A 24,621-nucleotide genomic window follows, 5' to 3' on the forward strand; every position below is an offset into this window, starting at 1 on the left:
TTGTCACAGCTCAGCTCCTAATGTCTGTCCCCATCCAGGAAGGACTTTGAACACCTACATGACTTTTGCAACAGTGTGCCTTTAGGCCAGGCTCTGGGCTCATCAGGGCTTTGCTTAGTGCACCTGAGTGCCCTGAAGCAGCTTTCAGCACCCCCCATCCCCTTCTGGCAAATCCTGGAAGAAGTTCAGCCCCTGGAAGCTGTTTCATTTTGTGGCAGCAGCTCCAGTCCCCTCCACTGCCTGTACACACCATGTTTTCATGTCACAAACACATGTCCTTCCTGGGCTTTTCTATTGCCTGGAACATGCTGGGTGCTGGAGCAGGTCCCTGTAACTGTAGACTTTTATTCTGCTGAGGTTGGTTTTTCCTCCCTTTCCCATTCCTGGGACAGGCCTAGGCACCTGGATTTCATTAGTTTTGGTGCTCTGCTCTGGATGTGCAAAAGCAAATTCTGGTTTGAGAAGAACTTTTTGCTTTTCACATCTTGCTTTGCAGAAACTACTGTTTAAAGAAAAATGTTTTCTCATCCAATGTCATCACCGGTAATGCTGAAAGGCTGCTTTCAGCCTGACGGAAAGTGGCCTCAGGGAGACCTCAACACCTGCTAAAATCCTGCCCTGAGCTGAGGCCTCTGCAAGACTCCTCCACCACAGTCCTCGTCAGCAGAATTCAGAGCCAGTCCATCACCTCGGACAGCTTACAAGGCATCTCCTCCTCCAGCCCCAGCATCAGAGAGAGTGGAGGAGCCCCGTGTGAGAAACTCAGGTCTGAGGGACCCACCTGCAGCCTCACACAGCTGCCAACAGCTGCCTGCTCAGGACAGGGCTGCTGGAGCAGCTCCTGGTGAGCCCAGCAGGATCCCCAGCTCACACACTCCATGCGGGGCTCCACTCCCATGCTCAGCTCATCCTCACTCTTGGAGTGTGGGAGAGACCCAGAGTTGCCCACCCAGGGAGGAGAACACCTCTGCTGGTGCACTGAGGCAAGGTAAGAGGTTAATCCACATCGTTGCTATCACTGTCATCTCCAAATCTCTATGCATGGGGCAGGTACCACACTCAACACATCCACAGAGGCATTTTCTCACCCACCGGGTGGGGTCATCCCCTGGAGAGAAACCCAGCCCAGAGAGGGCCAGGGATGGGAAAGGGAAGGGCAAGGAAGAAGGGGGAAATCGTGGAAGCAATGGTCCCAGCAGGAAACCCTGATAAGAAATAAGTCATGAGAACTCCCTAGCCATGATTTGCTCTGTGAGAAATATCCGCTCTCAGCATTGCCAACCCGGGCGTTTTCTTTAACATCCAACACTGAAACTTTCTTCCTGCCTTTACCAGGCATTCCTGCTTCATTAGAACACCTGGAATTTCTGAATCATCTGTGATTTCTTTCCCTGTGACAGAATGCCTTTTGATTTCTATTATCCACTGCCCAACATGATAGCATGAGTGGGGATTGCAGGCTCCAACATGGTCCCCTTGAACAAAGGATAAAATAATTCCTTGTCAATGCTCAGAACCCCAGCCTGAGATGAGCTGTACTTTTTGCAGTGCTTGGCTCATTACTTACTGCTGTCATTCAGACTCCAGCCTCAGAAAACCTCTGTGGACCTTGAAGACTGTCAGACAAGTTTGCTGCAGGTGACACAGCAGGTGAATGTTCCTCTTTCCTGTTGTCACCGTGCAGTCAGCAGCACAGGAACAGTGTTGGATCTCCAGCCCTGCATGGGTCCACCTTCCTGGGGAACCTGGCTCTGCATGCAATTGCTGGAGAGGAAGAGAAAGTACTACTGATAAACACTGCAGAAACAACATGATACATATGTGAAAGCAAAGCTGAGAGCCAGAGGCTGCTCCTGTGGTGAGAGTCATTCCCATCCTGTAGAACAGAGTGTGGAGCAGTGGGATCAGGGAAATGCTGTCACTTAGCAACTGCATTAACACAAGAACCAGAACCAAACTGTCTGAAGTGAAAAATGTCACTATTTTTTTGGTGCAGCTGTGCCCACATGCTGGAGCAAGGGAAGGGATTTGAGTCCTGGGATGCTGGTACCACCTACACAGCCAAGAGAAGGGCCCTTAACAGTGAACAAGGGACTGAGGACAGCAGTGGTGTTCCTCTTAAGATGTGAGTCCCACTACAAACTGAAACATTTTGTCAGAGGAATCAGCTCATTCAGGTTCTGAGGCACTTCACTTACCCAAACCTCTGCTTTTATTCTCAGAGTGGTAGTAGATGGCAACCCATCCTCTGTTCTTTCTAACAAAACACAGCAAAAATTTATTGTATTGGATGCTGCTACAACTGCATTTGGGAGGATGGGCCACATTAAATACATCCCTTGTTCTTCTGCACCCTGCAATGCACAGACAGAAAAGAGGCATTTTAATAAAAGAATAAAGATCACTTGTTGGGTGGCTGGCTATGTCCTACACCAGGCAAAGTTTTGTCTTGTCATGACACAGGCAGAATGAGAAAACACAACATTGAGCATTGTGGGTGCTCAGAGTCATTAACTGATAGCTTTGATTCTTACAGCAATATATTTTTAAGCAGGAGTAGGTGGTCATCAGCTGAGGAAATCTCATAAGGTGAAAAGAAGTGCCTTTCCTACCTGCCATATGGACACCAACCCATCTGCCCCCAAAACCAGCTCTCAAGTCAGGAACCAGGCTGGAAAGCAGAGTCTGGTAGAGAGGAAGAAACTCAGTGTTCCAGGGAAAATGAACTTGGTCATGTCATCCATAGCCCCAGACAGCAACATTTTCTGTAATGCTTTTGTTTTTCATTTCCTTACTTTTTGTTTGTGAAAATATCACGCTAGAGGAGGGATTTAGGATTTGTGCTTACAAATAAAATAGACTATAACTTGCCTAATGGGAGCAGTTCAGTTTTACACGGTTGTCTCTTGACATGTTTACACAGCTGGCCAGATACCATTAAAACATATTTTCTCAGGAGGCAGTGTGGTCTAGTGGAATGAGCATGGGCTGAGCAGTCAGGAACTCCCACGTTGTAATTTTGGGTCACCAGTGGTTTGGTTTGGTGCACAGAACCATCTAACCCCTGTGCATGTCAGTGTCCCAAAATGACACCTCATTTGGGAGCGTGGTGCTGAAGATCCACATGGGGATCTTAGGGAGAGGATAAGAGCCCTGATGTGGCACACAGAGTGAGAAACACACAATTAAAGACTCTGGAGGGATGGCTTGGAGATGCTTCTGCATCTTCACCTCTGGTGGGTTTGGCCTGGGCAGTCCCTGAATCAGAAAAGATGCACCTGACACGGTTCTGTGCAGGCTGTCCTGATCCAAACTGAGATCATCCATGAGCACTCATCCATGAGCACTCATCCATGAGCACTCTTCCCAGCAATGAGCAAAACCTTGGAGAGACCCCCAGAGTTTTGCAGATCCTTAGTGAAGTGAAAAAGTCAACAAGCAGCAGAGATGACTTTCAGCTCAGGAATATGAATGGCTAAAAACCATCAGTCTCCAAAAAGCTGATGAGCCTATCAAATACCACATCTGAACAGGAGCTTGCACAACAATAGGATTTTAACTACCATGGAATGACTGGCTCTAGTTCTAGATCAGGTGGTTAAAAATCAAATAAAACCTAAATTGATATAATTGATAGTTCAATGATACTGAACTAGGGCCTACACAGATAACACCACTGAACTTACGGCCTTCCTTCTTAGATTCCTTCAATCCAGGATATTTTTGCCACAGCATCAAGGTTACAGGCAGCCTTCACATCTGTCCTACAAACTGCATGGACACCAATCCACAGTTCTGGGTGATGATAATGGAATTAATCCTATAGGAAAACATTTTAGCTGGTAGCTAAATTGTGATCTTACCCATTAAAGATCCTCCTTGTTTACTTCTCCCACTGGTCACGTCTGGCAACTGCTGTGTTTGTGCTTGACTGCTGTTAAAAAGGGTTTTATTTGATGGGATATTGGAGATTCTCCAGAAAAAACAATGGTCCAAATGAGGTAACAACTATTGTACTACATCAAGATGGTCTCTCCTTTCTCGGTGTCTCAGGGCCTGTAATAAAAAGTTGCTTGCAGAATTCAGGGACTGGCAATGCTGACAGACTCTGTCTGGGCTTTTGTCAGCAACCTCAGGAGACTTTTGTCAACAGCTTGAATCATTTTAGAGGAGAACTGGTCTGCTCTTTAAAGGATGGGTGTGAGAACAGCTCAGCAGCAGAAGGTCTGACAGGTGATGTGGCACAGAGCACTTTCTCAGGGCTTCTGGATATGGGGAAAGGATGAGTCAGTGGGTGAGGAGGTGGTCACAGCCCGAGGCTTATGGCCATGGATGTTCAGTCCTGGGCCAGCTCTGCCTGCCTGAGGAGGCCACATGGACCTTTCAACTGGCCCAGGGTCAGTGACCACGTCTGGGTCCCTGTGCTTCTCTGACCCTGTGGCTGTGCTGAGGGCTGGAGCTGACCCCACTGAATCCCAGGAGCACTGGAGGTACAGCACCACATGGACCTCCAGGGAAAGCAGGGCTCTCCCCAGCTTGAGACCTGGCCAACCAAGGCTCTGTCCAGCCAAGGATGGAGACAGCAGGACCTTTTCTCACAAACTCTCTGATAGAAGATGTCCAACTTGCCCCTCCTGCACACTCACAGCTGTGCTGCAAAGCCCTGCTGTGACCTGTGTGATTCAGCAATCAGACCTGCTCCTCCTCCACTGCCCAGCTCCGAGTCTGGTGAGGAAACAGAGGAAGCTGGAAACCATTTCAGTGGCATTTCTGGGCACAGTTGAGAGAAGTACCATTTTTACCTCCATTTCATAGGTGACAGGGAATCAACAAATCTGACAAGCAGCATTTAGTTTCTCAGAGAAACATTTTCTCTTCTGGATGGCAGACTTAAACAGCAAAGAAATTTGTGCCTTCAGGGTATCTTTAACCCAATTTTAGAACCTCCTGGAAGTCAGAGCTATTAATGGACTTGTTGCTGGAAGCTCAGCTCCAGTGTTTTAAATGGCTGTGAAACATGCTCCTGATGGGAGAACAAGCACAAAACCAAGAGGAAAACAGGAATCTGTTATCTGATATTCCCACCCCTGCTCATAAAGTTCTCTTTTTCAATGCTGGAGTCTTGGCTGGTGTTAAAGAGAGTCTTGTAAAATTGCCTTGACACCTTATCAACATTAGTACAAAAATCCACCCACCCTTCACCTACATGGTGGTGCAAGGGACAAAATGGGGATTTTACAAACATGTCAAATGAAATCTCTTTCCAGGACTCAACAGTTCTGCAATGAAGTGTTGTGTATCTATAGTGATCTATAAATATCAAATGTCATCTTTCATTGAATTAAGATTTTTGCCTTTTAGTAGCCTTATTTATATAATTGACACTTGCTTCAGTGGGTTTGCTCCAGTATTTCATTACCAGCTGATATATCCAGGTCAGCCTTGGCAGGTTAGTGCAGAACCCCACTCCCTCAGCAGGATCTGAAAATTTAGGTCAATTCGCATAACTTTGATGAACCTTTAGAACTAAAATGATTAAAGTGACAACTTCCATTGATTCCCTGCTGAGGTCTCCAACTTTAAATCACAGAGGTCACAAAAAATATGTGAAGAATCTAAATAAACTCCTATTCAGAACTCCATTAGATTAAGCATCTCTGTGCAGTGGGGGGAACAATATGGCTTAAAGGAAGTGCACAATGCTTTAGAGTTTCTCAATAATTAAAACTTCTCATAGGAATTTCACAAATTTCACTGAATACTTTTTTTTTCTCAACCTCAACAAATGCAGTTTTTAAACAGACAAATGCAAAGATAAGCACTTCAAGCTACCAAAGTATCAATTCTGCAAATTTTTCACAAAACTGCAACCATCTACTTTCAGGGTTTCATAGATTAAAATTGTTCAGTCACAGGGCTTGGTAGTTTTCCATGCCATATCAGAATGGATGTAAACATTCAGTGCTTGAGCTTTGTGGGTACAATGACAAAGATCCCTTCGTACGTCACCAAATAAATCATCAGGCAGGAACTTCTCCTGACTACACAGGACAACCACGATGACACATGGGCTTGGTATTGAAGAGGCCATGACTCCCTGACACTGCACAAAATCACTGTCCCAGCCCAGACCTTCTTTCACTATAGCATCACTTTTTCCATTTTGGAACAGAAGCTGAGCAGTCACACACTGGAGAGCACTGGGAGGAGGCCCAGGAATGCAATCCCACCTCTGCAAGCTCTGCCAAGGGGACACTGTGGGAAGGTGACAAGCTGGTGTTTCCAGGTACCTCTTATGCAGATGAGCTCCATGTCATTCCCATTTCCCAGAGCAGAGCATGCTGGAGCAAGCTGACTCCATCTGTCCCTCACATGCAGGGACCAGCCTGAATTACCTCAACCAGCTCCAAATTTTCAGAGTACTCTGTGCTCTCTTGGAGGCTGGAGAAAGCAGCAGCAGCTAACATAAGAAGGAGAGGACACATCCACTAACAGTCCCATTTAAAAATGAAATACAATTTAAATCAGCAGCAGCAGCACTGCAGTGTTGCCTCCTGATGACTTTTGCTCCAAATTATGTGAACCAGAAACAATGTAACATTTGTTTGAGTGTGATTTGCATGAGGGAAGGAATCCCACAGCATTTACAATACCTCGGTGAGTCAGGCTTTCGTATCCCTGGTCCGTCACATCCAGGAGGTGCTGAGGAGAGAGGAGGGCTGCTTCTGAGACAATTCCACTGGACAAACTCCTCCACTGAGTGGGCAGTATTATCACTCAGCCTTTGCCCCCTGCTCTGTGCACTGCAGTGAAGGCAATGGGTTGTGTTTACAATTGCCAGGGCTTCTCTTGTGTGTTTATTTAGCAAATTGGAGGCCTCAGACAACAAAGCAAACTCAGGTCTTCAAAATCCTTGCTCCTCAGTGGCAATGGATCTGTCAGGCCACTAATTCCAGTGCTAAATGGAAAATAACTATCCTGTGATTTTATTTTGTAGACTGAAGCCGCTTCCCATCAGGGCCACACACAGAACTGCACTGAGCTCCAAGGGAAGGGTCATCAGCCACAGCACAGCCAAGGATGGACAGCGACTGGGGGAGGCTCTGAGAGCCACCCAAAACATGCTTGGGATGACAGAGTGCACCAAAGTAGTTCAACCTTGCACTGCTTCTTGTTTTTAAAAATGTTCCAAGTATTTAAAACTTCACCTTCCTAACTGGAAAGAGGTGCTTGTTATTTTTAACAGGCAGCAGCAGGACACCGAAGTGTTGGGGGTGTGTGTACTGGGGAAAGACCCAAAGCTGCAGTGGGGCTGTCCTCTGTCCCCAGGCTCTGTCTGCACAGCTGTCATTGCAGTGCTGTGGGTACAGCCCTTACCCTTTTGTCTGCAAAAGCCATGGCAATGCACTTCTGCATTGTCCAGGGTGAGCCTAGCAGTGACATTTTTTTCAACTGGGTCCCAAATGGCACATTTTGTATATCAGTATTTAGTGCCAGTCTATAATTAGAAGATAATTTTTTCCAGAGCTAATGAAAAGATGCCCTAGCAACCCCTGGATATGATCCCAAGTCCATTAATACAGCTCAAGTGATTCCATTTCATTTTATGTGGGACAGACCACAAAGTTTGAAGAGAGATGCTGCCAAGTATTTTCAACCAGGAATATGCTGAAACTTGGTAAAAAAGAATGGAAGAATTCATCCTGTATCTGTCCCTCTTATATACAACCTGTGGAGAGAAACTGGGAAAATTAAATGAGTAATACCTCCTGAACCATGATAGTATTTTGATAGAAATAAGGCTAAGAAATAGCTCCCATGTAAAAATAAAGAAAAATGTATTTCTATCACCATAATGAAGACCCAACCTGCTGTTATGATTCATTAGTGCCAGCTGATAGAGGCAAAGACGGTGAGCCTGAGCTGCATTTCATCCCTGCATGCAGCCTGGGCAGATTTCTGCCATGGTGTCCTGCTGAGACCATCAGTGACCATCAGCCACCAAACACGTGGCTCCATTCCACACCCAGCATCTCCAAACCCAGATTCTACACCAAAACCAGCACCTCTCAGCACTCCACACCCAGCTGTCACCACAGTGCCCAGAAGTACACTTGATTTAGCACGTGAGAGCACAGCTAATGATGACCCACATGAAAAGAGTGCTGGGAGGGATCTTAAAGCAGCCCAACCACACTGTACCCTGCTTGGCATGGGTGCAACACCCACTCTGTGTGTGCCTTTCTGTTTGGATAATGTTCTTCAAAAGCAACTGCAAGCCTATTAAACTGCACTGGAAAAGCAGCAAAGAGCTGCCAGGATGAAAGTGGCTGCACTTCCAAATGGGGCTCAAGGTCTGGCACATGCCTGTTCATCAGAGATGCTCACCAGCACCTGAGCAAATGCCAGGAGAACATCACTTCATTGAAAACTCAATTTTCACAGCAAAACAGCACGAATGGCCCATTTTCACTGAGCAACCTGTGTCTCTGGGATGAACACAGTGAGCAGAGCCCAGCAGAGCGGGGGGGCTGGTGGCTGCATCTGATTAATCCCATCCCAGTGCCCCAGTTCCCTGCCAGGTCCCAGCAGAGCCCTAAAAATGGAGTATGAGCTGTGGAAACACCACCTACCCCATGCCAGGAATGCAGGCCTTAGAGCAATGTCCTCAGCTCCTGCCATGGCACAGTCACCAGCTTCTTGGATTCATGAGCAAGGTAAGTCCTGCTCACAAAGCATCAAGTAGACAAAGAAATAACAATATAAATGCAATGAGGAACCACGCTGAAAAGCAAATGTGCCTTACATAGGCAATCTGAAAAGGTCACCAGAATGTTTGTGGCAAGGATACAAGTATTTTTTAACTTTGAACAATGGGACCAAAAGGTAGACAAGGAAACCACTGTGATACCACCCCAGGCAGTGAATAAATACTGCCCCAGACCATGAATTAGCTCCAAACCAATTGTGCTCTAATGAAATCCTCTACAATACAGCCACCAATTCACACACCTCAGCGTCATCAGTAGAACAGGCTGTTAATTAATGTTTTTCTGGAACACTTTTAAAAGTTGAGCTCTCAAACTATCATTCTTCTCCTGCTCCCTCTGGACAGCCTTTACAAGGCAGATAAAAGAGGAACATCTTGTCCCCAACCACACAGCACCGGAGGAGATTTCAAAGACAAAGATCAATGCCTCATCTTCTGATTTTTGGCATGGATCTTATAATCCAGGGTTATTTCTTACTTGACAATTCCCAACAGCACATTTTACTTATTTACAGAAAGACAGGAATTAACAACAGCTCATGACATTTTTATTTTAATGAAATTTAAAAAGGCAGTTATTAGTTATACATACACACAACTGATTCTGTACTTGTTAGTCATAAATATAGAACATTCAGAAGTACAAAATACACTTTATCCACAGCACAATTTCACATCAATATGAAGAGTTTAAACAGATACGTAACCAAGTGCCTAACAATGACAGAAGCCCATTTTTGGAGTTGTTTCCTTTTTTTCTTTCTTTTCCCTTTCTTTTTAAAAGACCATTAATCTACACAAAGTAATCAGTGCCCACAGTCATTAGTTTCATGAAATGCACTCTGGTTTAGAGTAGGAGAAGTCTGACCTTTTAAAGACAATTAGATGCCATCACCTTTTCTTTGCTCCATTAACAGCAACAAGCCCAAGCCCACATTCTCTTCTTCTCACAGTTAACAACTGTGAAAAATGGGGCTCTGGCAAAAATCACCTGAAGCCAAACTTGAGCACTGCCAGGAAAAGTGAAAATATCTGAACTAGAAATTAGTCCACTCGATACCTTGCAAACAAAGAGCAACAGCAGTATGACACCAATAAGGCATTAATGACAAAATGGCTGTATTATTCTTGAAAAAAGAGTACACCTATGTATAAAAATATATGTCATAGCAATTGGGTAAATCCAACACTATTTAACACTGTGCCAAAAGTAATTAAGAGTTAAAAAGGCAGTTCTGCAAGAAGTATTTACAGTTTCATACTGTACTTCAAAAGAAAAGAAAAGGCAACAAAGCTACAAATGGAACTATCTGGTTAAAGCATCACTGTAGGTACTGCCAGTAGCACTTGTACAAGTAATGTGATGGAGTCTTGGATTGTTCTTCTGAATAAATGAATATAAATATTTTAGTATCTAAAACTGTCTCAGTCTACATGTCTGCTCCTTGAAATAACTCACCCAGACCATCACTATTTGCAGTTTCCTGCTCCATGAGTTTAAAACCCAGAAAATTCAGTTTCAAGAAACACTGTGTTTGCAACAGTTCAATCAGAAATCACAGCTTTATCTCCAGCTTGGAAAAAAATCCACAAAAGGAATGAGAAATCCACCACCTATGAAATTCTGGAAATTAGAAGCCAAAGTGCCAACAAAGCTACACCGACAGCACGTAATAAAAACATCAGCATTCCCAATGCACCTTATAACTGCAGCTACAGGATAAGCTAAGTAAGGAAACACAAGATACAGCACAGCCAAGGCTACACAGCTCTGTCAGCCACAGCACCTGGAGGGCTGCTGGGGAGGAGCAGGCAGGACACAGAGGGGCCAGGGCAGAGCCCTGCAGCACGAGCAAAGCCTCACCTGCAGCAGCAAAGCCTCACCTGCAGCAGTTCTGCCTCAGAAGCACCAAACTGCCAAATTTGTGGATTGCTCCCTCCTCGTGGCTGGGAATGGCAGCCCCACACCTCCCACCTGGGCTGGGGGAGATGGGGTGGCCAGGAATGGCAGAGGAGCAGGGCAAGGGTGGAAATGCCAAGAGTAAAGGCCTGGCTTGGGATGGCACAATAGAAACAGCTGACAGGGAAAACCCAAACCTGGCACTGCTCACACTGCCCTGGACAGAGCAGCCATCACCTTCCCCAACCAGAAAGGAGCCCACAAGGTGAGGAGCAGTCCATGGTCTGATCCCTCAGGCATACTGACTTAAAAAAAAAAAAAACCAAGAAAAAGAGAGATGTGCTTACATTTCTTCTAACAGAGCACTTTGAACTGCACAACCAAAATCTGTACACGGGAAGCCTTCTTCAGTAGTAAAAAACCCACAACACACTGAGGAAGTTATCATTGCTGATGTCAGGAGAAAGAAAATGACTTTAAAAACCTTATTTTTGAATTGAATTCAGGAAGTAAAATAAACTATAAATATACTCAGAGCAGTTTGCTGGGTAAAATAAAACACAGGAACAGCACTTTCTTGCTGAATTCATGATTCACTTTATGGAGAAATTCATAAAAATTTCAGAAGAACTGACACTTTTCATGTCAAGCATCTTCTGTGGAGAGACACAAACTGCTCACCTACTGCTCCCTCCCTCATAAGCAGCCCCTTTCAAAACCCTGCACAGACAATGAGCACCTCACTCACTGGTGCAGCATCCAGGCACCTCTTAGAGACACCAGTGAACTTCACAGCAGAACTTCCTTTGCCTCTCCAATTCCATGAGCAGTCATTCATTTGAACAGCATGAGGGGAAAGGGGGATGGCTCCAAGAGAATAAACATCCATGTATTTAAAAGCAAAGTGCATAAGCACATGGCTTGCTCACCTAAGATGGTATTTTCCAGATCTCTGGGGGAGAAGAGATAGGAAGATTTTTGCTTGTTCTCAGCGTGATTTGGTGAGGCAAGTGCAGACCAGGAGATCTGAGGCCTCTCCAGTACCTCATCTAGAGATATACAAAACTGTCCTAAAAAAAAAGACTCCCTAGCCCCACTTGCACATAGGGTAAGAGATTGATCCCAGATTTAGTGAGAGAAATAGTAAGGAGGACTCTTCCTGGCTACTGAACACAACGTGCTGATCTGGGAGAAGGCTGGGACAGCAGTGTCAGATGGGCACAGCCCCATCTGTGCCAGCCCTGTCCCTGGGCCAGGCTCACCTGAACCCTGCCTGGCCAGAGAGGGCTGTGGGGCAGGGCCTGCCTGCTCCCCAGGATCTCACCCCAAAATATGGACTGTGGTGATGTGCACCCTGTCCCCACTCAGACACACCCCAGAATTCTAGAGGGGCTACGAGAAGGCAGAGCTTAATCTTGTGAAGTCTAAGAATGGCTGCACACACTGAGATCTTCTGGATGGGGGCTGTGCCCTGGGGCTGCTCTTTCCAGGTCCTTATTGGCCCCTGAACGTCCAAAAGCTGAGGAAAGCTGCCCCTTCCTCTTCTGCACCCAGCCTCAGAGGTTATGAACAACCTGCATGCAGGAACTTGGGGCTTTGTAAGTGATTCTTTGTGTTCCCATCCCAGAAGAAATGATCAGGATAAAATCCTTACAGTCCAACCTCTGTAACTCATCATGCATATAAAATACTGAACAAAAAGATTCCTACCACATCTCTCATGAAGACATATGGCAGGTGACTTGCCCAAGAGGAAGGTGATCAACTTACCTCTGTGGAAAAGCATACAGCATTCAGAGCAGTCAAGAGTCCTCAACAAACCTGGTACGCTGAAAATCCCATTTTTAACAGAACAGGGTTAACAGAAGCATTTGCTTGGGAATCCAAGCAAAAATTCAAGTTATCACTGTGTATGCAGTGGACAATAGTCCAATCAATACCTATTACCAACTCACTTTAAAAAAATTATACACTACAAAACCATCTCACTGCTTGCAGCAAATGAGCTTGAACAATTTCCTTGTAACAGGCCACCACCTTCCACTGTTAAAATGTGAGGTTTCACAGTATAAAAAGTACTTCACAGAAAGGAAATGCAGCTAATATAGAAAATGCAATCTCAATGTGTTTACAGTCATTTTTTAAGAGGCAATATTTTTGGGAAAGCAAGAACAATAATAATTAAAGCAGCCAGTGAGAAATGTACAAGGTTATAGGCCTCAATTCAGTGCAAAACCAGACCAATAGCTTATGTAAGAAAATGTTTGTTCTGAATAGAGAACCACCTGAATTAAAAGTAAGAACACCTATGTGAAGTGATGGAGAGTCTCAGGATATTCAAACCCTTCACATACATCATCAACCTTTCAGTACACTCCAGAATGGACCCTTTGTAAAGGCAAAAGAAACCAGTACAGGAAATCACTTCATACAGCACAACATATACATAAAGTACCAAAATGTACACACATTCAAGTTTAAGTTAGAAAAGGCAGAGCTGAATCTTCTGGTGAGAGAGGCCTACATTATGTTGCTTAATCTCAACATTTAAAGTGACCTAAAACCTACAAGACTCAAAGAAAACAGAATATTGTGTCTGCTTCCAGAAACTTAAGCTTAAAGCAAGGCATCAAAATGGAGCGGTAGGCACTGTAACGAGACATGACCTTACCTTTTCTCTGTTAGTCTTTGTTACTTTGTTATCTATTGAAAAATTACCATTCAAAGGAAATATTATGCATCATTCACATTCAAATATTTGAGACTCAGAGATTTAAAAAAAAAAAAACAAGCAAAATTTTTATCTCTGAGGTAGATGACAATAAAAAAAAAAAATAACGGAGCTATCAATGACCACTAACAAGTGCTGGAGCTCCTCTGTTGGCACTGGTGCACCCCAAGGAGGAGAGAGCAAGCCCTACACCACTATCTGAAACGTGAGAAATGTGTCCTCTGGTTTAGTAGCTTCTACAGAAATGCAACACAGAAAAAGCAGCGCCAAAATTACACTGAAATGGCCTTGGAGAAGAAGAACTTCCATTTCTGCTTCACAAGCTACTCGGAAAATGGTGGAAACATGCCCAGGTCAGCAAAATCTTCAATGTTGTAATTGCCAGTACCCTGTGTGGGATCCCCAGGCATCGGCAGCATGTCCTGCACGATAAGGAAAAATCAAAGTGAAGTCTCACTTGCCAACACATTATCCAGACACAAACTGTTTCCTGTTCATCTTCTCAGTGTAAAACCAGAAAAGGCCAAGTTTAGATAAATAAGGTGAAAACCAGACCTGTGCAGAGGGCTGGGCTAAGGTTTATGTGCTACTTATGTTTTGCTGGAGCATTTCTGAACAAGAGGTGGGACTTAAGCAGGTCAGAAGTTTCACTCCTCTGAAATAAAACACATTTGAACTGCCTCCTTCTCCTCCCAGACTGAAACAGCTCCTCTTGGAATGGGAGCTACATATGGAGAGAAGCAAACTCTCTTGGTTTCACTCCATGGGCAGTGTACAACATCTCACACACTGGAGGCTCCAGCTGTGTCAGGATGGGTTTGGGCAAGGTCTCACTTCCCACCAGCACTCTCTAGGTGAACACTGCTCTGTGGAACACTCAAGACTAACATCACCCCAGCTAACAAGGTGCCCAAGCAGCCTTCATGGATGTACAGAGGCAGAGGAAATAGCAGGAACTTCTCAGGAGAAATGGGATTTCGTGGTAATTGCTCTCACGTGTCTTGAGCCAAGTGAGGTCTCTGCAGGAGGCTTCAAAAAACACTCAACCTTTCCTCTCAGCTGGAGACTGCAGCCACAGGGAGAAGATATCCCTTGCTGGGAAAACCAGAGTTTACACTTGCTTTTCCTCAGTCCTTACAATAATAAACTCTTACCACAAACCCAAGTCTTGCCAGGGATGGCCCAGTATCCTCACAATAAAACAAAACCAAAAAACAAGTAAGAAAGCTCACAGGATCTGCTCTGTGAAAGAACTGAGAGCTGCTGCGTACTGGGAAGTTCCTCCAAAATAAAAACTGATTAAAATACATCCAAAATCTTCACAGCATCCTTGCCAATGTGGTGAGAGAGAGAGACTGTGAGCACAACTGGCAGTGTCTGAGCTGCCAGGGTCAGCCTTCATCTTCTGACCAAAACATGGATTTATTTGATGTTTTCCCACACTCTCTCCCAGCCAAGGGGAGGCTGTAGCTGCTCCCTCCCGTCTCCATTTCCATCTCTGAAGGCATTTCTGCTGCTGGGGCCTCTGTGGCAAAGTCTCCTCAGGCACAGATCCAGCAAGGTCTCCTCTTGAGTCTGCCTCTCTCCTTAAGCCCAGCTAACCCAGGGCTGACTTTGGGCACAATCCAAGCAACTTCTTGGAGGCCTTTAAACTCATCCAAGTTTCTTATTCCATCCAGCTATTTTCCTAATTTCCTCCAAACACACGCTCACCTCCAAGAGCTCTGCAGATGAGCCCAGCTCTCCTTTTATCCCATGGTCTTCCTTGCCACTAACTTCATGAGAAATTTGTAAAGAAACAAGCAAGACATTGCTTGGAGCCCCATGTCTCTGCTGGCCATCAAACCATGCTGCCATCAGCTCCACTGGAATTACCCTGAATATCCTCTTGGAGAGCAATTAACCTTTGCTAACACAAAGAGATGCAACAGACCAATCTTGCCTGGGCCCTGGGCTAAGAGCACACAGACATGCAGTTATTCCAGATGATGGGCTGTTGTTTGATCTTATGTGAAAGCAATGGTTCATCCACACAGGAATATTCCCATGCTCACAGCTCTTCTGCAGCATTCTTGCACACGAGCCCAGTCTTGCAGGTGAATTTACTTTCCAAAAGACAAGGAGGTGCCCCACTTCTAAACCTTGCTTGGGGCTTGAACTGTCTCTCCTGCATTTATCTGCATTGTTTTCTTGTAAACTGTCTTCTTCATCTAATTTAAAAACCAGTTATACAAGGACAGATATGTTATTAGTCAACTTACGAAGTCGTACTCTATAGTAGAGCTTTGCTATCTGTAGTCAAGACTCAGAATTATAGTTAATTAGATAGTTGAAGAGGATTGTTTACCCCCATCTGGTATCTGACTGGGTTTAACCTTAAAAAAATATTGTCCACTATCTTCTGTGCATTATCAGACTCCTTTCCTGCTTGAACTGTCAAAGAGAATGACATTGATATCTAATTGAACTTGAGCTGTCAGAGGCCAGCACCAGGATAAGAAAGACATTCCACTTGGGAATACTTCATGAGGTCTCTGCAAAAGATGAAAGCCCAAAGTATGGGGTGCAAAAGAGAAGGGAAAACAGCATTCTACTTCAACAAAGATGCTGCTGTGTGGCAGAAACCCAAACCACCTCAGTAGCTAAGGGCAGCTGGAAGCAGTGCAGGGTTACGGCAGCACGCAGCAGCAGGGAAGGGCTGCAGGCCCTGCTGCACCTGATCCTCAAGGGCCATGGCTCTAACTCAGACTGAGATGTGATCAGAGGGACCCTGGGCTCTCTGCTCACCTGGAACACCTCGGTCTGGTTGGGCTGTGGGTGTGAGTGCTGCTCGCTGCTCTGCTGGTTGTGGTGCTGGCTCTGCCACTGCGACCACACCTCGGACGGTCTGCCCTGGAACTGCCCGCTGCTCTGGCCTCCTTCAGCTGCAAGAAAAGGCACAAGTCAGGGAGCAGCTCCTCCAAAACACCTGCCTGCTTTGGGGCAGCATCCACCAGTGCCTGGATTTGTAAAGGAGCCTTGGAGAAAGGCCCTGGGTGACACCAGCCCTGCGAGGAGGAAGCTGGAGGGAGTTCTGAATTCTTGTGGAGCAGTGGCTGCACAGTTTGGTACTCATCTAAGAAGCATGTAAGCAGATCCAGGACTTTTTTAAGCAGATGTAGAAACAGTATGATCAACAGACAACAGACTTACTGATTAAATACAGGCATTGCTGGACTGTCCTGTCCTCCAGTGATACATCTGCAAAGTGATTCACTTAATATGCAGTTCATAGCAAATTATTATTCTGTCAATATGGTGATACTTTCCTAAAAGTCTCATGCCATTTAAATTTGACAGAGTAACATGAATAGCAAGGCTTCATTGTAAATACAGTTTAAATGATGATTTCAAGGAGATTAATTTCTTCTAAATGGTCCACCAGAAAAAAAGCATGCTGCCACACATTAATTTGGTTACCTATTACACATACATTTTTCATGAGTACAGTAACACTTAAGCTGGACTCATTTTACCCTGCATTTCTACAGACTGCCACTGAATTATATTTTTGGATAATTTTCCATTCCTTAGTTACAGTATCTCCTTCTAAGAACTAGCATTTTAGAAAGCTTGCCACCAGGCTTCTGCTTTTCCTCCAAATATTTCTTCCTCTTTTTTCTTGTTAATGTTTGTCTCTATAAGTGCTCCAGCTATTTTTGCCTGTTTCCCTCTCACAGCAGAGGATCAAGCTGTGCATGTCTGGTTCTTCCTGATCACCAGCATCCTCTGCCAAGGGTGCCAAATTTCCTGTGCCAAACTTCCACACCTGTGCTATGCCAAGTGTTTGATAGCCAGACTCCAAATCACGTCAAATCAGCCACTACTCACAGTCATGACTTCAGAAAATACAGACACACATATTTAACCCAATCCCTTTGGCAACTAGCTAAGCCATGCAAAACAGATAAAGGGAAGGTTTTACAGGAAAGTAAACAGGCTGCAGTGATGCATTTCTATCACATCCAAAGTAGATGATTACAGTTCTTCCCTCACTGACATTACCACAACCAGTAATTCAGCTGACTCAAAAACCCTGCGGACATTTTAAGAGCCAAAATAAAATTCATCTAAGTTCCCCTTTAAAAGCAAGCTGCAAGTTTGTTTTGTTTTATTTCCCCTCAGAACAACACATTGAAATTAAGTGAGTGAAGCAAATGATGCTTCTTTTCAGCAGAGCAGCTCCTGCCAGCCGGCCCTCGAAGCCGCTCGTCTCCGTCGAGGCTGGGTTATTAATAGCACCCAAACTGATGTAGGTCAGGAGATGTTTCTCATTAAGTGAAAGGGTTCTTGCCAAGTAGCTTAAGCCTGAAATACAAGACTGTCTCATAAACAAATGTACAATGCCTGGTGGAAAAGGAAATGGAGGGAGGAATAAGCTGTGTGGGAAGAGCTCCATCCCAATGTCCTTTTTCTAGGCACAGGTCTGTGCCAGGTCTGTTGCCCAGGGACAGGAGCACACAACACACACCAGCACACTGCTACCCGTGCCTTTTGGGATCGCACATTATTATCACCCTGTATATTTTCATGGAATCCATTATATATTTTGAATACTATTCTGGTGGAGTGCAGAAAACTTACCAAGAGGTTACCTACTGGGTCACGGTCTGAAAGCCACCAAATTGGCACATAATGGGAAAAGAAAACCATTTCAAAACATGGTACCTACTCTGATTAGGTTGGTAGCACTGGGGCTACAAAATAAATCCCATTTTCAGCCAAACTACAATGTGCAATTGTACAAGTGCAAGAGGAAACCACCATGAAGAAGATAAAAAATGAAAAAAAAAAGCAAATTGAACCAGTTGACTACAATTTGGGAGCATGGTTACTAGTCATATAAAAAAATTTTGAATCTTTCAGGACACCATTTACTGGGGGGGAAAAAAAAAGTTCCCTCATACCATAAAATGACAATATTTTGAAGTGTGTTGGATGTGGAGGAGATGGAGCATGGAGGGAAGAGGTCAGTTCTGTCCTCTCTACTCAGCAGCAGAAAGCAAAACCCTTTCACCACCTGGGCTTCTCAACTGACCCACCAGAAGAAAAATAAAAACCAATTTTTACTGATTAAATATTGGAAGATTTTTAATGGAGTTAATGCTGAAGAGTTTCATTTCTACGTGCATTTCTGTGTTACACCATTTAAAACTCACCAAAGCCTGCACCTCGGTTTGCTAAGCTGGAGTAGGCATTCCCACTTGGAGAAGAGGTGGCTGGGCTGGACAGGGGGCTGTAAGATGATGGGTCAGCTGGGTAGGTGTGACTTGTTCCAATGCCAAAGGGAGATGACTGAGCCTTGCCAGACTGAGATGGAATTTGCTGAGGAACAAAGCGTAAAAGAAGGAAAAAGTTTTATTGTTGGGGAACAGCACAGCAGAATCACTTTTTTCAACATAAAGCAAAGACTAAATAAACTCTATGGATGCCAACAGGCACGTTTCTCCTGTCTCAGCTGTATTTCATTTCTGTCCAAGCCAGGTTACTGCTGCAGAAGGAATACAACAGACTATAAACCAACACCTACAGCTCTCCTGCTCATTAGCTCACAGGTACTCTGTATCAGAGCTATTTGGAAAACCAGGATTTCTTTTACCAGTATTATGAGGATTAATCTCAAACTCAACAGGTATGAAGGGTTCATCTTTATTTTCCAGGGTTATTGATTTTGCAGTGCCACAGTGAAATCAGTTATCTGGATGTCCTGCAGGACACATGCAGGTCTCAGATGACCAGAGTCTCCAGTGCTTGGGACTAAATGACTGAAGAAGTTTCAAAGCTAATGAGCTGCTTTCTCTCCCTGCCTATGAAATACAGGCAGCAGTTACTTTGCTTTGTAAAGGGTGAATCACCAAGTCCTGGCAGAAGGGAAGAAACAGTCTAACAATTGCTTTAATTGGGCAGCTGAGTTAATTTAAAAGTACTAAAATCCAGCTTACTGCCATTTCACCTACGTAACAGCTCTATCAGAGGATCTCCCAGAATGTTACACAAATGGTTAAACACTGCAGAGGCTACTTTGAGACATGTACAACTGGTACACCGGGACTAAAGGGAATGAAGTGTTCCATCCAAAGTCAAGGTGCACAGGCAGAATCTGACTACAAACCATTTCCCATATGATAAGTAAGTCCAGCAGTCCCAAGAAAAACTCACTGCCTAACCAAGGCCACAAACAGAAATTGAATGGTGATTATATCTCTGGATATCTGCAATGATGTGCACTGTTACTGGCAATCAGTGCATGCAAAGGAAGCTGCTCTTCCCTGGAAGAGAGGGACAGGGAGCAGAATGAAGCCCCCACAATCCAAGAGGAAAAGGTCAGTGACCTGCTACACCCCTCAGACACACACACAAGTCCGTGGGCTGGGCAGGATCCATGCAAGGGCACTGAGGTAGCTGGCAGCAGTGCTCACTGAGCCACTTCCCATCACTTCTCAGCAGGAGAAATTCCTTCACCAAAAGGGCTGTCAAGAACAGGAAGAGGCTGCCCAAGGAAGAGACTGAGTCACCATCCCTGGAGGTGTTTAAAAGATGTGTGGATGTGGCACCTGGGGATGTGGGTTAGTGGTGAAATTGGCAGCAGTGGGTTAATGGATGGACTTGAGGACCATAAAGGTCCTTTCCAAACTTAATGATTCTGACTTTTGGTCAAATGCAGGGAAGCTGGGGGAGCGAAATATATCCCAACAGGCAAATAACATGTGGAAGATGCTATTAAGTCTTCAGTTCAGTTCCAAGCTAAGAAACTGTATATTTCTGAAGGTTTCCACAATGGCAGTGAGAGCTCAGCATCTCACTTTTGCAAGGCTTAGCTCCATTTTACTTTATTTAAGATGGAAGAATTAATTCCAATTTCCTTACACTCACATCCAAACTCGGTTGACTTGGACAGAATTTGCACAGTAAGAGGGATGAGTAATTTGTTTTAGTAATTTTCAGCACCTTCCATATCATTTGAAGAAATGTTGTGACTGGATTTCATTAACCAGGTGTGACAGAGAACCATGACACTCTGAGGGCCGGGAATAATCAGTGATTAATGTGGAAACAATTCACTTATTGGAAATTCATTTAGTGACCACCCTAACATGCCATTCCAGCCTGCCAAACATTGAGAACTCAGGAGGGATTAAGAGCAGCATTATTAAGATCAAATTAATTTCATATTACTTGTCTTTTAATAGAGTTTTGAACCATTTTTAACAGTTACACAGAACAAGTGGTGATTTGTGGGCTAACACTGACAAGCACAGTGCATCTGATGGAGGTATGTGCTGTTTCCTCCAGCACACAGCAGTGTGAGCTACACTGGCCAGTGCTATTGAAGGGGCACCAGGCTGAGCAGCCTCTGCTCCCAGTCCATGCCTGGGTTTGCACCTGCCCCTTCTGCCCACCCTGATAATGGTGGGTGACACTGCTGGGTGCAAGGTCCTGGCCCAAGAAAGATTTAATTCACAGGCTTAATACAACAGCAGAAGATCTGTCCTTCTTCCTTCATCCAGTGCACACATAAAACAAATGCAGGACAAGACCTTCCAGCGGGGTTTGGGTCAGTGCAGCCACTGCCATCATCCCAAACCAAGAGCAGCTACACATAGGGCAGCTGCTCACACTGCCACACCTCCACCCCAACCACACATTAATGCCCCTAAAATCAGAAATGGGTTGACTAACACTTCTGTAAACACCACAGAGATGCAAATCTTTAATGCCCATGACAATAAAGGACTAGAAATGAGTACCTGTCCTGGAAATGGTGGGCGGTTTCCCGTCCAGGCCACCTGGCCCTGGTTGAGCTGCCGCGATATCTGAGTCAGGTTCTGGCCTGTTGAGGAGGAGGACTGGATGTCGTTGACACCAGGCACATGCACTACAGATGAACTAAGGGTTCAGAACACACACAGAGCCTCATTTGTAGGGCCTATTCTCAATGCACAGATTGTATCTTAGATAAAGAAATACTGACAATACATTAAAGATAATTATTCAATCTGTCTTGGTAAGAAAAATGACTGAGAACTGTCACAAAACTATGAAACATACTGGCATTCTAAATGTCACTCCTAATAGACACAGCAGGCAAAATTATTTTGAATTAGACTTCAGTAATCTCTTGGAAAGGGCTTCTAAGAATACAGTCCCACACATGGTGCATACACACTTAGCCTGACACCAGTTTAACATTTAATGCATAAAAAAATCCAGCTTGCAGAGAGTACTGCAGGTATTTCATCACAAATTTGTGCTAAAAGTCAACAGTATTTAAGCATTTGCTTAAATGCCATTCTAAATGAAGATGGGCACAAAAGATGATACTTATAGGCACTTCCTTATTTGTTTCCTGCCTAGGAAATGAAGAATTATGTGCTACATATTAAAAATAAGGGCTTTTAATTCCTTTTTTCACCAACTGATGCTAAAGAAGAACAGGCAATTATATACCCAGACAAAAGAATAATCAAGACAGGAAGTTAAACTCATGGAGTAAATTTGGAACACTAATAATAATAAAAATAGAATTTTTAAGGAACTTTTTAATATGTTAGCTGTTTCCTACTTACTGAATTTCACTACAGAGAAATACCCAGAAATTAATTATAGGAAAAATTATATGAAGCAACTGCTCCACTTTACCATTTTATTTTCATGGAAGTCTTGAGCAATGGAATCTACACAACTACACATTGTGACTGTACTTTTATATATAAAACCATATTTTTTACACGTCATATATAAATGAATAGAAATGAAGACAGCACACAAAACCACTTTTGTGGATTCACTGAAACAGCTTGTTCTTTTCTCCAATCCCATCCCTATTGTTTATTTTCACAATCTTACAGAGAGAGAAGAACGCAGATTGGAAAAAGAAGTAAACAAGGCTGAGCAGAGAGAAAAGCAGGGATCTGAATCCTTGGAAAAGGCTGACAGAATCCCTCCCAGAGTGCAAGCAGAACGTGGCAGGCATTTGAATATGGGAATTGTTATTCTGAATTTCTTACTGCCTAAAAGCAAAGTGTATGTTTAGAAATTCTTTGTAGAGTTTTCTAATTTCTAAAAAAATCTGGTTTATTTTTATTTTGTACTTTCACAGAGTCTCCAAAGAGGGAAATGCAGACCAGAAAGTCCATCTAAATCTGGCTGGAGCACACAGCAGCTGCTGGGGAGGGCTGGCCCTACTGCCAACACCTCTCAGCTGGACTGGCAAGCCCCATCACCTAAGGAGCTTGGGCTGTATCTGGAACTGTACTTTGAAAGCAGATTTCTGCAGAATAGTGCCTAGAGGCTGCCCAGCTCAGTGACTGAACATGCCAGGCTGGAGATTATACAGAGGACAGTGCACTGAGGGTGGAAGTGCTGGCAGAAATGCAAGCCATTACTTGATGTAACAGAATAGCAGTAGGAGAAAAGCTACAGTTAAACATCAGGAATTAGCAAAGGAAATGAACAGAACACAAGCCAAACCCCCCAGATGGCAAGTCAGTTACCCAGTAATACACAATATCCAATTAAAAGACATTTTAATTTACTCTCATATCTCCCCAAGTTATACTTGATTTTAATTTGACAAACCACACTCACAGGGATCTTATTTCTCTTCACTGAGATTATTAGCAATTATGACTTTAAGAGCACATTGGTTTAAATAAAATCAGTGTTTGCCAATGTTTCCCAGTTCAAGGAACTGGCAGGTTCTGAGTGGCTGCTCCTTCAGTTTCACAGCCTTGGCTGGTTTGGACAGGAGAATGGAACTCCAGTAAGACAGTGGTGATACCACAAGGTGCTAAGGTCGACATGACTGCTGTTACCACACTCTCCAAAAGCAACTGGAACCTGTATGGCCAGCTGGTGGGCAATGACACACACTTACAAGAACTCAAAAATGCCTTGGAACATTCCAGAGCACCCCCTTACATGTATTTGGAAGCTGCCTTAGAAAAGTATTGATGCCCTTGTCCCAGTCCTCACCTGGGACTATGGATGCAGGATCCCTCTGTTCCCTTTGATACCCACATCAATGCCCTTCAGCAGGAGCAGTGACAGCTGAAGTGCAAAACAAATCTCTGTACCCTCCTAGCTTGGTTGAATGTTCCTCAGATCTCTGACCCTGTCCTGTCACCTCTCAGAGTTACTTCCCTCCAGAATTTGTTGCTGCTCCTTAGCTTTTTTCCAATTACAATATCACAGCAAAAAGCACCTACTTACCAGCCAATATTTTTAAGAGAGATACCCAAATCATCTCAGCTTGTAAGCCCAACCTAAGTGCTGAAACATCACCACAGTGAAGTGTACACAAAGTAAAATTCATTCATGTAAAGGAAGCTCTTGCACTTTGGGCTGATTTTGTTTCCACAGTACTGCAGGGGGACAGTTCCCCCTCTCAGACAGGAACTGACACATTCAGGATCTGCACCAAATACCTGAAAGTCTTTCCCGAGTGTCCTGGCTGAAATGGGCTTCCCTGGGAGTAAAGCTGCTGGTTCCCTGCTGTGGATGCAGAGGCCATCATTTTTTTATCTGCTACAAGAGAAAAACACATCACAGAAAAATAATTAATTTAGGGGCTGAGATAATGAAGGAAAAAATATTTAAAGACAATTGTAATGTATGTTTTCTTCCCTTCTTCAAGCTTCATGAAGAAGCCCTGTGGAACACATTAGCTTCAATGCCTGGTGGCACTGCCTGTTGATGTTGGGGTGACAACCTGCAGCCTCACCTGCATCCCAGGTGCCTGGAAGCACTTTGCTCCTAAGTGTCACAAGACCTGCACACCAGAGCTGTGGCAAGGCAAAACACAGGTCTGTTGTGGAATTTGCTGTCCTCATGTGGCTTGGGGGAGCCATGAAATAGGATGGGGAACCACGAAGTAGGATAGAAGTACCCCAGAGGGGTGGAAGACAAATGAGTGTAGTGAGTAAATTGCACAAAGAGATGCCATTAACTTTTACAGTATACCCTTAATGTGGCAACTGGAGACCAATCTCTAATTGAATGAAACAAGACTGGGTGAACAGCACCATTTGGTCCCTTAATTTAATTTTCTGGTACTGGATTATTCCAAAGCTCAGGGGAATATCACTTCTACTTCTCTTAAAATAATTTACAGGTCTGCTACACCACCCTTTATTCACCTTATCCATCTCCCCTCCAAGAGCAAAACATCCTGCAACTCAC

The 24,621-nt window shown here is 44.3% G+C and overlaps 1 protein-coding gene across 4 annotated transcripts in view; it reads right to left on the reverse strand.

Annotated features, from left to right (window-relative positions):
* Window positions 1–9,296: 9,296 nt before the first annotated feature.
* Window positions 9,297–24,621, reverse strand: part of ARNT2 (aryl hydrocarbon receptor nuclear translocator 2) — a 95,443-nt gene continuing 80,118 nt past the window's right edge. For 3 of the 4 annotated variants that reach the window (XM_066559184.1, XM_066559180.1, XM_066559183.1), the window contains 5 exons: window positions 23,868–23,967; window positions 21,189–21,327; window positions 18,600–18,765; window positions 16,189–16,325; window positions 9,297–13,823 (listed from right to left, as the gene is read on the reverse strand). In XM_066559184.1, coding sequence (XP_066415281.1) covers window positions 13,725–13,823; window positions 16,189–16,325; window positions 18,600–18,765; window positions 21,189–21,327; window positions 23,868–23,967 — 641 coding nt within the window. In that variant the 3' untranslated portion in view covers window positions 9,297–13,724. The remainder of the gene's footprint in view (window positions 13,824–16,188; window positions 16,326–18,599; window positions 18,766–21,188; window positions 21,328–23,867; window positions 23,968–24,621) is intronic. The other variant, XM_066559182.1, reaches the window with a different exon arrangement.

This window comes from Molothrus aeneus, chromosome 13 (genome assembly GCF_037042795.1).
Source record: "Molothrus aeneus isolate 106 chromosome 13, BPBGC_Maene_1.0, whole genome shotgun sequence".
Taxonomy (NCBI): Eukaryota; Metazoa; Chordata; class Aves; order Passeriformes; family Icteridae; genus Molothrus; species Molothrus aeneus.